Genomic DNA, 18,220 nt, shown 5'->3' on the forward strand with positions numbered 1-18,220 from the left:
TCACCACACAGTGACTATCAACAGGGCATTGGGAATATCACAAAGTGAGGCTGTCTCTGCCACACCACACAGTGACCAGCAGCAGGGTATTGGGGAATAGCACAGTGAGACTGTCTCCACCTCACCACACAGTGACCATCAGCAGGGTATTGGGGAATATCACACAGTGAGACTGTCTCCGCCTCACCACACAGTGACCATCAGCAGGGTATTGGGGAATATCACACGTTGAGACTGTCTCTACCTCAGCACACAGTGACTACCAGCAGGGTATTGGGGAATATCACACAGTGAGAGTGTCTCTATCTCACCACACAGTGACCATCAGCAGGGTATTGGGAATATCACACAGTGAGACTGTCTCCGCCTCACCACACAGTGACCATCAGCAGGGTATTGGGGAATATCACACGTTGAGACTGTCTCTACCTCAGCACACAGTGACTACCAGCAGGGTATTGGGGAATATCACAAAGTGAGAGTGTCTCTATCTCAGCACACAGTTACCATCAGCAGGGTATTGGGAATATCACACAGTGAGACTGTTTCTACCTCCCCTCACAGTGACTATCAGCAGGGTATTTGGGAATATCACAAAGCGAGACTGTCTCTACCTCACCACACAGGGACCATCAGCAGGGTATTGGGAATATCACACAGTGAGACTGTCAATACCGCACAACACAGGGACCATCAGCAGGGTATTGGGAATATCACACAGTGAGACTGTCTCTACCTCACCACACAGTGACCATCAGAACGGTATTGGGAATATCACACAGTGAGACTGTATCTACCTCACCACACAGTGACCATCAGCAGGGTATTGGGAAATATCACACAGTGAGACTGTCTCTACCTCACCACACAGTGACTATCAGCAGGGTATTGGGAATATCACACAGTGAGACTGTCTCTCCCTCACCACTCAGTGGCTATCAGCAGGGTATTGGGAATATCACACAGTGAGACTGTCTCTGCCTCACCACACAGTGACCATCAGCAGCGTATTGGGGAATATCACACTGTGAGACTGTCTCTACCTCACCACACAGTGACCATCAGCAGGGTATTGGGAATATCACACAATGAGACTGTCACTGCCTAACCACACAGTGACTATCAGCAGGGTATTGGGAATATCACACAGTGAGACTGTATCTACTTCACCACACAGTGACTATCAGCAGTGTATTGGGAATGTCACACAGTGAGACTGTCTCTACCTTACCACACAGGGACCATCAGCAGCGTATTGGGAATATCACACAGTGAGACTGTATCCACCTCACCACACAGTGAACATCAGCAGGGTATTGGGGAATATCACACACTGAGACTGTCCCTACCTCACCACACAGTAACCATCAGCAGGGTATTGGGGAATATCACGCAGTGAGACTGTCTCCACCTCACCACACAGTGACCATCAGCAGGGTATTGGGGAATATCACACACTGAGACTGTCCCTACCTCACCACACAGTAACCATCAGCAGGGTATTGGGGAATATCCCGCAGTGAGACTGTCACTACCTCACCAAACAGTGACCATCAGCAGGGTATTGGGGAATATCACACAGTGAGACTGCCTCTACCTCACCACACAGTGACCATCAGAAGGGTATTGGGAATATCACACAGTGAGACTGTATCTACCTCACCACACAGTGACTATCAGCAGGGTATTGGGAATATCACAGAGTGAGACTCTCTCTGCCTCACCACACAGTGACCATCAGCAGGGTATTGGGGAATAGAACAGTGAGACTGTCACTACCTCACCACACAGTGATCATCAGCAGCGTATTGGGGAATATCACACAGTGAGACTGTCTCCGCCTCACCACACAGTGTCCATCAGCAGGGTATTGCGAATATCACACAGTGAGACTGTCTCTACCTTACCTCACAGTGACCATCAGCAGGGTATTCGGAATATCACACAGTGAGACTGTCTCTACCTCACCACACAGTGACTATCAGCAGGGTATTGGGGAATAGCACAGTAATACTGTCTCTACCTCACCACACAGTGACCAGCAGCAGTGTATTGGGAACATCACACAGTGAGACTGTCACTATCTCACCACACAGTGACCATCAGCAGGGTATTGGGGAATATCAAACAGTGAGACTGTCTCTGCCTCACCACACAGTGACCATCAGCAGGGTATTGGGGAATAGCAAAGTGAGACTGTCTCTACCTCACCACACAGTGACTATCAGCAGGGTATTGGGGAATAGCACAGTAAGACTGTCTCTACCTCACCACACAGTGACCATCCGCAGGGTATTGGGAATATCACACAGTGAGACTGTCTCTAACTCACCACACAGTGACCATCAGCAGGGTATTGGGAATATTACACAGTGAGACTGTCTCTACCTCACCACAAAGTGACCATCAGCAGGGTATTGGGAATATCACACAGTGAGACTGTCTCCGCATCACCACACAGTGACCATCAGCAGGGTATTGGGGAATATCACACAGTGAGACTTTCTCCGTCTCACCACACAGTGACCATCAGAAGGGTATTGGGGAATATCAAACAGTGAGACTATCTCTACCTCATCACACAGTGACTATCAGCAGGGTATTGGGGAATATCACACACTGAGAGTGACACTATCTCACCACACAGTGACCATCAGCAGGGTATTGGGAATATCTCACAGTGAGACTGTCTCTACCTCCCCACACAGTGACTATCAGCAGGGTATTTGGGAATATCACAAAGCGAGACTGTCTCTACCTCACCACACAAGGACCATCACCAGGGTATTGGGAATATCACACAGTGAGACTGTCTCTCCCTCACCACTCAGTGACCATCAGCAGGGTATTGGGAATATCACACAGTGAGACTGTCAATACCGCACCACACAGGGACCATCAGTAGGGTATTGGGAATATCACACGGTGAGACTGTCTCTACCTCGCCACACAGTCACCAGCAGCAGTGTATTGGGAATATCACACAGTGAGACTCTCTCTGCCTCACCACACAGTGACCATCAGCAGGGTATTGGGGAATAGCACAGTGAGACTGTCTCTACCTCACCACACAGTGACCATCAGCAGGGTATTGGGGAATATCACACAGTGAGACTGTCTCCGCCTCACCACACAGTGACCATCAGCAGGGTATTGGGGAATATCACACGTTGAGATTGTCTCTACCTCAGCACACAGTGACTACCAGCAGGGTATTGGGGAATATCACACAGTGAGAGTGTCTCTATCTCACCACACAGTGACCATCAGCAGGGTATTGGGAATATCACACAGTGAGACTGTCTCCGCCTCACCACACAGTGTCCATCAGCAGGGTATTGGGGAATATCACACGTTGAGACTGTCTCTACCTCAGCACACAGTGACTACCAGCAGGGTATTGGGGAATATCACAAAGTGAGAGTGTCTCTATCTCACCACACAGTAACCATCAGCAGGGTATTGGGAATATCACACAGTGAGACTGTTTCTACCTCCCCTCACAGTGACTATCAGCAGGGTATTTGGGAATATCACAAAACGAGACTGTCTCTACCTCACCACACAGGGACCATCAGCAGGGTATTGGGAATATCACACAGTGAGACTGTCAATACCGCACAACACAGGGACCATCAGCAGGGTATTGGGAATATCACACAGTGAGACTGTCTCTACCTCACCACACAGTGACCATCAGAACGGTAATGGGAATATCACACAGTGAGACTGTATCTACCTCACCACACAGTGTCCATCAGCAGGGTATTGGGAAATATCACACAGTGAGACTGTCTCTACCTCACCACACAGTGACTATCAGCAGGGTATTGGGAATATCACACAGTGAGACTGTCTCTCCCTCACCACTCAGTGGCTATCAGCAGGGTATTGGGAATATCACACAGTGAGACTGTCTCTGCCTCACCACACAGTGACCATCAGCAGCGTATTGGGGAATATCACACTGTGAGACTGTCTCTACCTCACGACACAGTGACCATCAGCAGGGTATTGGGAATATCACACAATGAGACTGTCACTGCCTAACCACACAGTGACTATCAGCAGGGTATTGGGAATATCACACAGTGAGACTGTATCTACTTCACCACACAGTGACTATCAGCAGTTTATTGGGAATGTCACACAGTGAGACTGTCTCTACCTTACCACACAGGGACCATCAGCAGCGTATTGGGAATATCACACCGTGAGACTGTATCCACCTCACCACACAGTGACCATCAGCAGGGTATTGGGGAATATCACACACTGAGACTGTCCCTACCTAACCACACAGTAACCATCAGCAGGGTATTGGGGAATATCACGCAGTGAGACTGTCTCCACCTCACCACACAGTGACCATCAGCAGGGTATTGGGGAATATCACACACTGAGACTGTCCCTACCTCACCACACAGTAACCATCAGCAGGGTATTGGGGAATGTCACGCAGTGAGACTGTCACTACCTCACCACACAGTGACCATCAGCAGGGTATTGGGGAATATCACACAGTGAGACTGCCTCTACCTCACCACACAGTGACCATCAGAAGGGTATTGGGAATATCACACAGTGAGACTGTATCTACCTCACCACACAGTGACTGTCAGCAGGGTATTGGGAATATCACAGAGTGAGACTCTCTCTGCCTCACCACACAGTGACCATCAGCAGGGTATTGGGGAATAGAACAGTGAGACTGTCACTACCTCACCACACAGTGATCATCAGCAGCGTATTGGGGAATATCACACAGTGAGACTGTCACTACCTCACCACACAGTGTCCATCAGCAGGGTATTGCGAATATCACACAGTGAGACTGTCTCTACCTTACCTCACAGTGACCATCAGCAGGGTATTGGGGAATATCACGCAGTGAGACTGTCACTACCTCACCACACAGTGTCCATCAGCAGGGTATTGCGAATATCACACAGTGAGACTGTCTCTACCTTACCTCACAGTGACCATCAGCAGGGTATTCGGAATATCACACAGTGAGACTGTCTCTACCTCACCACACAGTGACTATCAGCAGGGTATTGGGGAATAGCACAGTAATACTGTCTCTACCTCACCACACAGTGACCAGCAGCAGTGTATTGGGAACATCACACAGTGAGACTGTCACTATCTCACCACACAGTGACCATCAGCAGGGTATTGGGGAATATCAAACAGTGAGACTGTCTCTGCCTCACCACACAGTGACCATCAGCAGGGTATTGGGGAATAGCACAGTGAGACTGTCTCTACCTCACCACACAATGACTATCAGCAGGGTATTGGGGAATAGCACAGTAAGACTGTCTCTACCTCACCACACAGTGACCATCAGCAGGGTATTGGGAACATCACACAGTGAGACTGTCTCTAACTCACCACACAGTGACCATCAGCAGGGTATTGGGAATATTACACAGTGAGACTGTCTCTACCTCACCACAAAGTGACCATCAGCAGGGTATTGGGAATATCACACAGTGAGACTGTCTCCGCATCACCACACAGTGACCATCAGCAGGGTATTGGGGAATATCAAACAGTGAGACTGTCTCTACCTCATCACACAGTGACTATCAGCAGGGTATTGGGGAATATCACACACTGAGAGTGACACTATCTCACCACACAGTGACCATCAGCAGGGTATTGGGAATATCTCACAGTGAGACTGTCTCTACCTCCCCACACAGTGACTATCAGCAGGGTATTTGGGAATATCACAAAGCGAGACTGTCTCTACCTCACCACACAAGGACCATCACCAGGGTATTGGGAATATCACACAGTTAGACTGTCTCTCCCTCACCACTCAGTGACCATCAGCAGGGTATTGGGAATATCACACAGTGAGACTGTCAATACCGCACCACACAGGGACCATCAGTAGGGTATTGGGAATATCACACAGTGAGACTGTCTCTACCTCACCACACAGTGACCATCAGAAGGGTATTGGGAATATCACACAGTGAGACTGTATCTACCTCACCACACAGTTACCATCACCAGGGTATTGGGAATATCACACAGTGAGACTGTCTCTCCCTCACCACTCAGTGACTATCAGCAGGGTATTGGGAATATCACACAGTGAGACTGTCACAGCCTCACCACACAGTGACCATCAGCAGGGTATTGGGGAATAGCACAGTGAGACTGTCACTACCTGACCACACAGTGACCATCAGCAGGGTATTGGGGAATAGCACAGTGAGACTGTCTCAATCTCACCACACAGTGAACATCAGCAGGGTATTGGGAATATCACGGTGAAACTGTCTCTTCCTCACCACACAGTGACCATCAGCAGGGTATTGGGGAATACCACACAGTGAGACTGTCTCCGCCTCACCACACAGTGACTATCAGCAGGGTATTGGGAATATCACACAGTGAGACTGTCTCTGCCTCACCACACAGTGACTATCAACAGGGTATTGGGAATATCACACGGTGAGACTGTCTCTACCTCACCACACAGTGACCAGCAGCAGTGTATTGGGAACATCACACAGTGAGACTGTCACTATCTCACCACACAGTGACCATCAGCAGGGTATTGGGAATATCACACAGTGAGAGTGTCTGCCTCACCACACAGAGAGTATCAGCAGGGTATTGGGAATATTACACAGTGAGACTGTCTACCTCACCACACAGTGACTATCAACAGGGTATTGGGAATATCACACGGTGAGACTGTCTTTACCTCACCACACAGTGACCAGCAGCAGTGTATTGGGAACATCACACAGTGAGACTGTCACTATCTCACCACACAGTGACCATCAGCAGGGTATTGGGGAATATCACACAGTGAGACTGTCTCTGCCTCACCACACAGTGACCAGCAGCAGTGTATTGGGAACATCACACAGTGAGACTGTCTCTACCTAACCACACAGTGACCATCAGCAGGGTATTGGGAATATCACACAGTGAGACTGTCTCAACCTCACCACAAAGTGACCATCAGCAGGGTATTGGGAATATCACACAGTGAGACTGTCTCCGCCTCACCACACAGTGACCATCAGCAGGGTATTGGGGAATATCACACAGTGAGATGTCTCCGCCTCACCACACAGTGACCATCAGCAGGTTATTGGGGAATATCACACGTTGAGACTGTCTCTACCTCAGCACACAGTGACTACCAGCAGGGTATTGGGGAATATCACACAGTGAGAGTGTCTCTATCTCACCACACAGTGACCATCAGTAGGGTATTGGGAATATCACACAGTGAGACTGTTCCTACCTCCCCTCACAGTGACTATCAGCAGGGTATTTGGGAGTATAACCAAGCGAGACTGTCTCTACCTCACCACACAGGGACCATCAGCAGGGTATTGGGAATATCACACAGTGAGACTGTCAATACCGCACCACACAGGGACCATCAGCAGGGTATTGGGAATATCACACAGTGAGACTGTCTCTAACTCACCACACAGTGACCATCAGAACGGTATTGGGAATATCACACAGTGAGACTGTCTCCGTCTCACCACACAGTGACCATCAGCAGGGTATTGGGGAATATCAAACAGTGAGACTGTCTCTACCTCATCACACAGTGACTATCAGCAGGGTATTGGGGAATATCACACACTGAGAGTGACACTATCTCACCACACAGTGACCATCAGCAGGGTATTGGGAATATCTCACAGTGAGACTGTCTCTACCTCCCCACACAGTGACTATCAGCAGGGTATTTGGGAATATCACAAAGCGAGACTGTCTCTACCTCACCACACAAGGACCATCACCAGGGTATTGGGAATATCACACAGTGAGACTGTCTCTCCCTCACCACTCAGTGACCATCAGCAGGGTATTGGGAATATCACACAGTGAGACTGTCAATACCGCACCACACAGGGACCATCAGTAGGGTATTGGGAATATCACACAGTGAGACTGTCTCTACCTCACCACACAGTGACCATCAGAAGGGTATTGGGAATATCACACAGTGAGACTGTATCTACCTCACCACACAGTTACCATCACCAGGGTATTGGGAATATCACACAGTGAGACTGTCTCTCCCTCACCACTCAGTGACTATCAGCAGGGTATTGGGAATATCACACAGTGAGACTGTCTCAGCCTCACCACACAGTGACCATCAGCAGGGTATTGGGGAATAGCACAGTGAGACTGTCACTACCTGACCACACAGTGACCATCAGCAGGGTATTGGGGAATAGCACAGTGAGACTGTCTCAATCTCACCACACAGTGAACATCAGCAGGGTATTGGGAATATCACGGTGAAACTGTCTCTTCCTCACCACACAGTGACCATCAGCAGGGTATTGGGGAATACCACACAGTGAGACTGTCTCCGCCTCACCACACAGTGACTATCAGCAGGGTATTGGGAATATCACACAGTGAGACTGTCTCTGCCTCACCACACAGTGACTATCAACAGGGTATTGGGAATATCACACGGTGAGACTGTCTCTACCTCACCACACAGTGACCAGCAGCAGTGTATTGGGAACATCACACAGTGAGACTGTCACTATCTCACCACACAGTGACCATCAGCAGGGTATTGGGAATATCACACAGTGAGAGTGTCTGCCTCACCACACAGAGAGTATCAGCAGGGTATTGGGAATATTACACAGTGAGACTGTCTACCTCACCACACAGTGACTATCAACAGGGTATTGGGAATATCACACGGTGAGACTGTCTTTACCTCACCACACAGTGACCAGCAGCAGTGTATTGGGAACATCACACAGTGAGACTGTCACTATCTCACCACACAGTGACCATCAGCAGGGTATTGGGGAATATCACACAGTGAGACTGTCTCTGCCTCACCACACAGTGACCAGCAGCAGTGTATTGGGAACATCACACAGTGAGACTGTCTCTACCTCACCACACAGTGACCATCAGCAGGGTATTGGGAATATCACACAGTGAGACTGTCTCCGCCTCACCACACAGTGACCATCAGCAGGGTATTGGGGAATATCACACAGTGAGACTGTCTCCGCCTCACCACACAGTGACCATCAGCAGGTTATTGGGGAATATCACACGTTGAGACTGTCTCTACCTCAGCACACAGTGACTACCAGCAGGGTATTGGGGAATATCACACAGTGAGAGTGTCTCTATCTCACCACACAGTGACCATCAGTAGGGTATTGGGAATATCACACAGTGAGACTGTTCCTACCTCCCCTCACAGTGACTATCAGCAGGGTATTTGGGAGTATAACCAAGCGAGACTGTCTCTACCTCACCACACAGGGACCATCAGCAGGGTATTGGGAATATCACACAGTGAGACTGTCAATACCGCACCACACAGGGACCATCAGCAGGGTATTGGGAATATCACACAGTGAGACTGTCTCTAACTCACCACACAGTGACCATCAGAACGGTATTGGGAATATCACACAGTGAGACTGTATCTACCTCACCACACAGTGACCATCAGCAGGGTATTGGGAAATATCACACAGTGAGACTGTCTCTACCTCACCACACAGTGACTATCACCAGGGTATTGGGAATATCACACAGTGAGACTGTCTCTCCCTCATCACTCAGTGACTATCAGCAGGGTATTGGGAATATCACACAGTGAGACTGTCTCTGCCTCACCACACAGTGACCATCAGCAGGGTATTGGGGAATATCACACTGTGAGACTGTATCTACTTCACCACACAGTGACTATCAGCAGTGTATTGGGAATGTCACAAAGAGAGACTGTCTCTACCTTGCCACACAGGGACCATCAGCAGGGTATTGGGGAATATCACACACTGAGACTGTCCCTACCTCACCACACAGTAACCATCAGCAGGGTATTGGGGAATTTCACGCAGTGAGACTGTCTCCACCTCACCACACAGTGACCATCAGCAGGGTATTGGGGAATATCAAACACTGAGACTGTCCCTACCTCACCACACAGTAACCATCAGCAGGGTATTGGGGAATATCACGCAGTGAGACTGTCACTACCTCACCACACAGTGACCATCAGCAGGGTATTGGGGAATATCACACAGTGAGACTGTCTCTGTCTCACCACACAGTGACCTTTAGCAAGGTATTGGGGATTATCTCACAGTGAGACTGTCACTACCTCACCACACAGTACCATCAGCAGGGTATTGGGAATATCACATAGTGAGACTGTCTCTACCTCACCACACAGTGACTATCAGCAGGGTATTGGGAATTTCACACAGTGAGACTGTCTCTACCTAACCACACAGTGACCATCAGCAGGGTATTGGGAATATCAAACAGTGAGACTGTCTCTACCTCACCACGCTGTGAACATCAGCAGAGTATTGGGGAATATCACACAGTGAGACTGCCTCTACCTCACCACACAGTGACCATCAGAAGGGTATTGGGAATATCACACAGTGAGACTGTCTCTGCCTCACCACACAGTGACCATCAGCAGGGTATTGGGGAATAGAACAGTGAGACTGTCACTACCTCACCACACAGTGACCATCAGCAGGGTATTGGGAATATCACACAGTGAGACTGTCTCTATCTCACCACACAGTGTCCATCAGCAGGGTATTGGGAATATCACAGTGAAACTGTCTGTTCCTCACCACACAGTGACCATCAGCAGCGTATTGGGGAATATCACACAGTAGGACTGTCTCCGCCTCACCACACAGTGTCCATCAGCAGGGTATTAGGAATATCACACAGTGAGAGTGTCTGCCTCACCACACAGTGACTATCAGCAGGGTATTGGGAATATCAAACAGTAAGACTGTCTCTACCTCACCACACAGTGACCAGCAGCAGTGTATTGGGAACATCACACAGTGAGACTGTCACTATCTCACCACACAGTGACCATCAGCAGGGTAGTGGGGAATATCACACAGTGAGACTATCTCTGCCTCACCACACAGTGACCATCAGCAGGGTATTGGGGAATACCACAGTGAGACTGTCTCTACCTCACCACACACTGACTATCAGCAGGGTATTGGGGAATAGCACAGTAAGACTGTCTCTACCTCACCACACAGTGACCATCAGCAGGGTATTGGGAATATCACATAGTGAGACTGTCTCTAACTCACCACACAGTGACCATCAGCAGGGTATTGGGAATATCACACAGTGAGACTGTCTCTACCTCACCACACAGTGACCATCAGCAGGGTATTGGGAATATCACACAGTGAGACTGTCTCTACCTCTCCACACAGTGACTATCAGCAGGGTATTTGGGAATATCACAAAGTGAGACTGTCTCTACCTCACCACACAGGGACCATCAGCAGGGTATTGGGAATGTCACACAGTGAGACTGTCAATACCGCACCACACAGGGACCATCAGCAGGGTATTGGGAATATCACACAGTGAGACTGTCTCTACCTCACCACACAGTGACCATCAGAAGGGTATTGGGAATATCACACAGTGAGACTGTATCTACCTCACCACACAGAGACCATCACCAGGGTATTGGGAATATCACACAGTGAGACTGTCTCTCCCTCACCACTCAGTGACTATCAGCAGGGTATTGGGAATATCACACAGTGAGACTGTCTCTGCCTCACCACACAGTGACCATCAGCAGGGTATTGGGGAATAGCACAGTGAGACTGTCACTACCTGACCACACAGTGACCATCAGCAGGGTATTGGGGAATAGGACAGTGAGACTGTCTCTATCTCACCACACAGTGTCCATCAGCAGGGTATTGAGAATATCACAGTGAAATTTTCTCTTCCTCACCACACAGTGACCATCAGCAGGGTATTGGGGAATATCACACACTGAGACTGTCCCTACCTCACCACACAGTAACCATCAGCAGGGTATTGGGGAATATCACACACTGAGACTGTCACTACCTCACCACACAGTGACCATCAGCAGGGTATTGGGAATATCACACAGTGAGACTGTCTCTGTCTCACCACACAGTGACCATTAGCAAGGTATTGGGGATTATCTCACAGTGAGACTGTCACTACCTCACCACACAGTACCATCAGCAGGGTATTGGGAATATCACACAGTGAGACTGTCTCTACCTCACCACACAGTGACTATCAGCAGGGTATTGGGAACATCACACAGTGAGACTGTCTCTACCTAACCACACAGTGACCATCAGCAGGGTATTGGGAATATCAAACAGTGAGACTGTCCCTGCCTCACCACACAGTGACCATCAGCAGGGTATTGGGGAATATCACACAGTGAGACTGTCTCGAACTCACCACACTGTGACCATCAGCAGGGTATTGGGGAATATCACACAGTGAGACTGCCTCTACCTCACCACACAGTGACCATCAGAAGGGTATTGGGAATATCACACAGTGAGACTGTATCTACCTCACCACACAGTGACCATCAGCAGGATATTGGGAATATCACACAGTGAGACTGTCACTCCCTCACCACACAGTGACTTTCAGCAGGGTATTGGGAAATATCACAGAGTGAGACTGTATCTGCCTCACCACACAGTGACCATCAGCAGGGTATTGGGGAATAGAACAGTGAGACTGTCACTACCTCACCACACAGTGACCATCAGCAGGGTATTGGGAATATCACACAGTGAGACTGTCTCTATCTCATCACACAGTGTCATCAGCAGGGTATTGGGAATATCACAGTGAAACTGTCTGTTCCTCACCACACAGTGACCATCAGCAGCGTATTGGGGAATATCACACAGTGAGACTGTCTCCGCCTCACCACACAGTGTCCATCAGCAGGGTATTGGGAATATCACACAGTGAGACTGTCTCTACCTTCCCTCACAGTGACCATCAGCAGGGTATTAGGAATATCACACAGTGAGAGTGTCTGCCTCACCACACAGTGACTATCAGCAGGGTATTGGGGAATAGCACAGTAAGACTGTCTCTACCTCACCACACAGTGACCAGCAGCAGTGTATTGGGAACATCACACAGTGAGACTGTCACTATCTCACCACACAGTGACCATCAGCAGGGTATTGGGGAATATCACACAGTGAGACTGTTTCTGCCTCACCACACAGTGACCATCAGCAGGGTATTGGGGAATAGCACAGTGAGACTGTCTCTACCTCACCACACAGTGACTATCAGCAGGGTATTGGGGTATAGCACAGTAAGACTGTCTCTACCTCACCACACAGTGACCATCAGCAGGGTATTGGGAATATCACACAGTGAGACTGTCTCTAACTCACCACACAGTGACCATCAGCAGGGTATTGGGAATATCACACAGTGAGACTGTCTCTACCTCACCACAAAGTGACCATCAGCAGGGGATTGGGAATATCACACAGTGAGACTGTCTCCGCCTCACCACACAGTGACCATCAGCAGGGTATTGGGGAATATCACACAGTGAGACTGTCTCCGTCTCACCACACAGTGACCATCAGCAGGGTATTGGGGAATATCAAACAGTGAGACTGTCTCTACCTCAGCACACTGTGACTATCAGCAGGGTATTGGGGAATATCACACACTGAGAGTGTCTCTATCTCACCACACAGTGACCATCAGCAGGGTATTGGGAATATCACACAGTGAGACTGTCTCTACCTCCCCACACAGTGACTATCAGCAGGGTATTTGGGAATATCACAAAGTGAGACTGTCTCTACCTCACCACACAGGGACCATCAGCAGGGTATTGGGAATATCACACAGTGAGACTGTCAATGCCGCACCACACAGGGACCACCAGCAGGGTATTGGGAATATCACACAGTGAGACTGTCTCTACCTCACCACACAGTGACCATCAGAAGGGTATTGGGAATATCACACAGTGAGACTGTATCTACCTCACCACACAGTGACCATCACCAGGGTATTGGGAATATCACACAGTGAGACTGTCTCTCCCTCACCACTCAGTGACTATCAGCAGGGTATTGGGAATATCACACAGTGAGACTGTCTCTGCCTCACCACACGATGACCATCAGAAGGGTATTGGGGAATAGCACAGTGAGACTGTCACTACCTGACCACACAGTGACCATCAGCAGGGTATTGGGGAATAGCACAGTGAGACTGTCTCTATCTCACCACACAGTGACCATCAGCAGGGTATTGGGAATATCACGGTGAAACTGTCTCTTCCTCACCACACAGTGACCATCAGCAGGGTATTGGGGAATATCACACAGTGAGACTGTCTCCGCCTCTCCACACAGTGACTATCAACAGGGTATTTGGAATATCACACAGTGAGAGTGTCTCTACCTCACCACACAGTGACTATCAGCAGGGTATTGGGAATATCACACGGTGAGACTGTCTCTACCTCACCACACAGTGACCAGCAGCAGTGTATTGGGAACATCACACAGTGAGACTGTCACTATCTCACCACACAGTGACCATCAGCAGGGTATTGGGAATATCACACAGTGAGAGTGTCTGCCTCACCACACAGAGAGTATCAGCAGGGTATTGGGAATATTACACAGTGAGACTGTCTACCTCACCACACAGTGACTATCAACAGGGTGTTGGGAATATCACACGGTGAGACTGTCTCTACCTCACCACACAGTGACCAGCAGCAGTGTATTGGGGAATATCACACAGTGAGACTGTCTCTGCCTCACCACACAGTGACCATCAGCAGGGTATTGGGGAATAGCACAGTGAGACTGTCTCTGCCTCACCACACAGTGACCATCAGCAGGGTATTGGGGAATAGCACAGTGAGACTGTCACTACCTGACCACACAGTGACCATCAGCAGGGTATTGGGGAATAGCACAGTGAGACTGTCTCTATCTCACCACACAGTGACCATCAGCAGGGTATTGGGAATATCACGGTGAAACTGTCTCTTCCTCACCACACAGTGACCATCATCAGGGTATTGGGGAATATCACACAGTGAGACTGTCTCCGCCTCTCCACACAGTGACTATCAACAGGGTATTTGGAATATCACACAGTGAGAGTGTCTCTACCTCACCACACAGTGACTATCAGCAGGGTATTGGGAATATCACACGGTGAGACTGTCTCTACCTCACCACACAGTGACCAGCAGCAGTGTATTGGGAACATCACACAATGAGACTGTCACTATCTCACCACACAGTGACCATCAGCAGGGTATTGGGAATATCACACAGTGAGAGTGTATGCCTCACCACACAGAGAGTATCAGCAGGGTATTGGGAATATTACACAGTGAGACTGTCTACCTCACCACACAGTGACTATCAACAGGGTGTTGGGAATATCACACGGTGAGACTGTCTCTACCTCACCACACAGTGACCAGCAGCAGTGTATTGGGAACATCACACAGTGAGACTGTCAATACCGCACCACACAGTGACCATCAGCAGGGTATTGGGGAATATCACACAGTGAGACTGTCTCTGCCTCACCACACAGTGACCATCAGCAGGGTATTGGGGAATAGCACAGTGAGAGTGTCTCTACCTCACCACACAGTGACCATCAGCAGGGTATTGGGAATATCACACAGTGAGACTGTCTCTACCTCACCACAAAGTGACCATCAGCAGGGTATTGGGAATATTACACAGTGAGACTGTCTCCGCCTCACCACACAGTGACCATCAGCAGGGTATTGGGGAATATCACACAGTGAGACTGTCTCCGCCTCACCACACAGTGACCATCAGCAGGGTATTGGGAATATCACACGTTGAGACTTTCTCTACCTCCCCTCACAGTGACTATCAGCAGGGTATTTGGGAATATCACAAAGCGAGACTGTCTCTACCTCACCACACAGGGACCATCAGCAGGGTATTGGGAATATCACACAGTGAGACTGTCTCCGCATCACCACACAGGGACCATCAGCAGGGTATTGGGAATATCACACAGTGAGACTGTCTCTGCCTCACCACACAGTGACCATCAGCAGGGTATTGGGGGATATCACACTGTGAGACTGTCTCTACCTCACCACACAGTGACCATCAGCAGGGTATTGGGAATATCACACAATGAGACTGTCACTGCCTCACCACACAGTGACTATCAGCAGGGTATTGGGAATAACACACAGTGAGACTGTATCTACTTCACCACACAGTGACTATCAGCAGTGTATTGGGAATGTCACACAGTGAGACTGTCTCTACCTTACCACACAGGGACCATCAGCAGCGTATTGGGAATATCACACAGTGAGACTGTCTCCACCTCACCACACAGTGACCATCAGCAGGGTATTGGGGAATATCACACACTGAGACTGTCCCTACCTCACCACACAGTAACCATCAGCAGGGTATTGGGGAATATCACGCAGTGAGACTGTCTCCACCTCACCACACAGTGACCATCAGCAGGGTATTGGGGAATATCACACACTGAGACTGTCCCTACCTCACCACACAGTAACCATCAGCAGGGTATTGGGGAATATCACGCAGTGAGACTGTCACTACCTCACCACACAGTGACCATCAGCAGGGTATTGGGGAATATCACACAGTGAGACTGTCTCTGTCTCACCACACAGTGACCATTAGCAAGGTATTGGGGATTATCTCACAGTGAGACTGTCACTACCTCACCACACAGTGACTATCAGCAGGGTATGGGGAATATCACACAGTGAGAGTGTCTCTATCTCACCACACAGTGACCATCAGCAGGGTATTGGGAATATCACACAGTGAGACTGTTTCTACCTCCCCTCACAGTGACCATCAGCAGGGTATTTGGGAATATCACAAAGCGAGACTGTCTCTACCTCACCACACAGGGACCATCAGCAGGGTATTGGGAATATCACACAGTGAGACTGTCAATACCGCACCACACAGGGACCATCAGCAGGGTATTGGGAATATCACACAGTGAGACTGTCTCTACCTCACCACACAGTGACCATCAGAACGGTATTGGGAATATCACACAGTGAGACTGTATCTACCTCACCACACAGTGACCATCAGCAGGGTATTGGGAAATATCACACAGTGAGACTGTCTCTACCTCACCACACAGTGACTATCACCAGGGTATTGGGAATATCACACAGTGAGACTGTCTCTACTTCACCACACAGTGACCATCAGCAGGGTATTGGGATTATCATACAGTGAGACTGTCTCTCCCTCACCACACAGTGACTATCAGCAGGGTATTGGGGAACATGACACAGTGAGACTGTCTCTACGTCACCACACAGTGACCATCAGCAGGGTATTGGGAATATCACACAGTGAGACTGTCTCTACCTCACCACACAGTGACCATCAGCAGGGTATGGGGAATATCACACAGTGAGACTGTCTCTACCTCAACCGACACAGTGACTATCAGCAGGGTATTGGGGAATATCACCCAGTGAGACTGTCTCTACCTCACCACACAGTGACCATCAGCAGGGTATTCGGAATATCACACAGTGAGACTGTCTCTACTTCACCACACAGTGACCATCAGCAGGGTATTGGGGAATATCACACAGTGAGACTTTCTCTACCTCACCACACAGTGACCATCAGCAGGGTATGGGGAATATCACACAGTGAGACTGTCTCTACCTCACCACACAGTGACTATCAGCAGGGTATGGGGAATATCACACAGTGAGACTGTCTCTACCTCACCACACAGTGACCATCAGCAGGGTAGTGGGGAATATCACACTCTCGTCTCACCACACTATTATCTCGCCATAAAATCAAGCTTTACTTTACCATCACTGGAGTTGAATGTACTAGAAATTCACAAGCCTCTTTGTCCTTCCTGGCCAGGAAGGTCTCTTCAATAAGTTGATCTCTCGGAGCTGAGTGTTTTCTTGCGATGGTGTTTCCATCAGGGTGATCAATACCGGTACCGTGGGACCTCCTGAGCCCTGTTGAGATTCATTTGGTCCAATCAATTATTCAGGAAGTGCAGAAAGACAATGTTCAGGAGATCATTGTATCACAATGATGGGATTTGTGCATCAGTGATAACAACTGTAATTTTAATTGGCTGACGAAACTTATATTGAACTATTTAACAAGGGCATTTTCAAGGCAAGAAAAGTCACTGAGCAAAGGTGGCTGCCACAAGTCACCTGATGTAAGGCAACCACTTTTCTGGAAAGTATCTATATGGATTGCAATGCAGACATGCCTTAACATGTTGCACATAGGATATATCCCTGGTAACACATCAG

General features: G+C 49.0%; 1 protein-coding gene across 1 annotated transcript in view; it reads right to left on the reverse strand.

The window, feature by feature from the left end:
- Window positions 1-17,879, reverse strand: part of LOC144674181 (uncharacterized) — a 211,437-nt gene extending 193,558 nt beyond the window's left edge. The window contains exon 1 of the mRNA XM_078535657.1: window positions 17,754-17,879. Within this exon, the coding sequence (XP_078391783.1) occupies window positions 17,754-17,756 (3 nt within the window). The 5' untranslated portion in view covers window positions 17,757-17,879. The remainder of the gene's footprint in view (window positions 1-17,753) is intronic.
- Window positions 17,880-18,220: the final 341 nt, after the last annotated feature.

Source organism: Cetorhinus maximus, unplaced genomic scaffold, assembly GCF_964194155.1.
Source record: "Cetorhinus maximus unplaced genomic scaffold, sCetMax3.hap1.1 HAP1_SCAFFOLD_582, whole genome shotgun sequence".
NCBI lineage: Eukaryota > Metazoa > Chordata > Chondrichthyes > Lamniformes > Cetorhinidae > Cetorhinus > Cetorhinus maximus.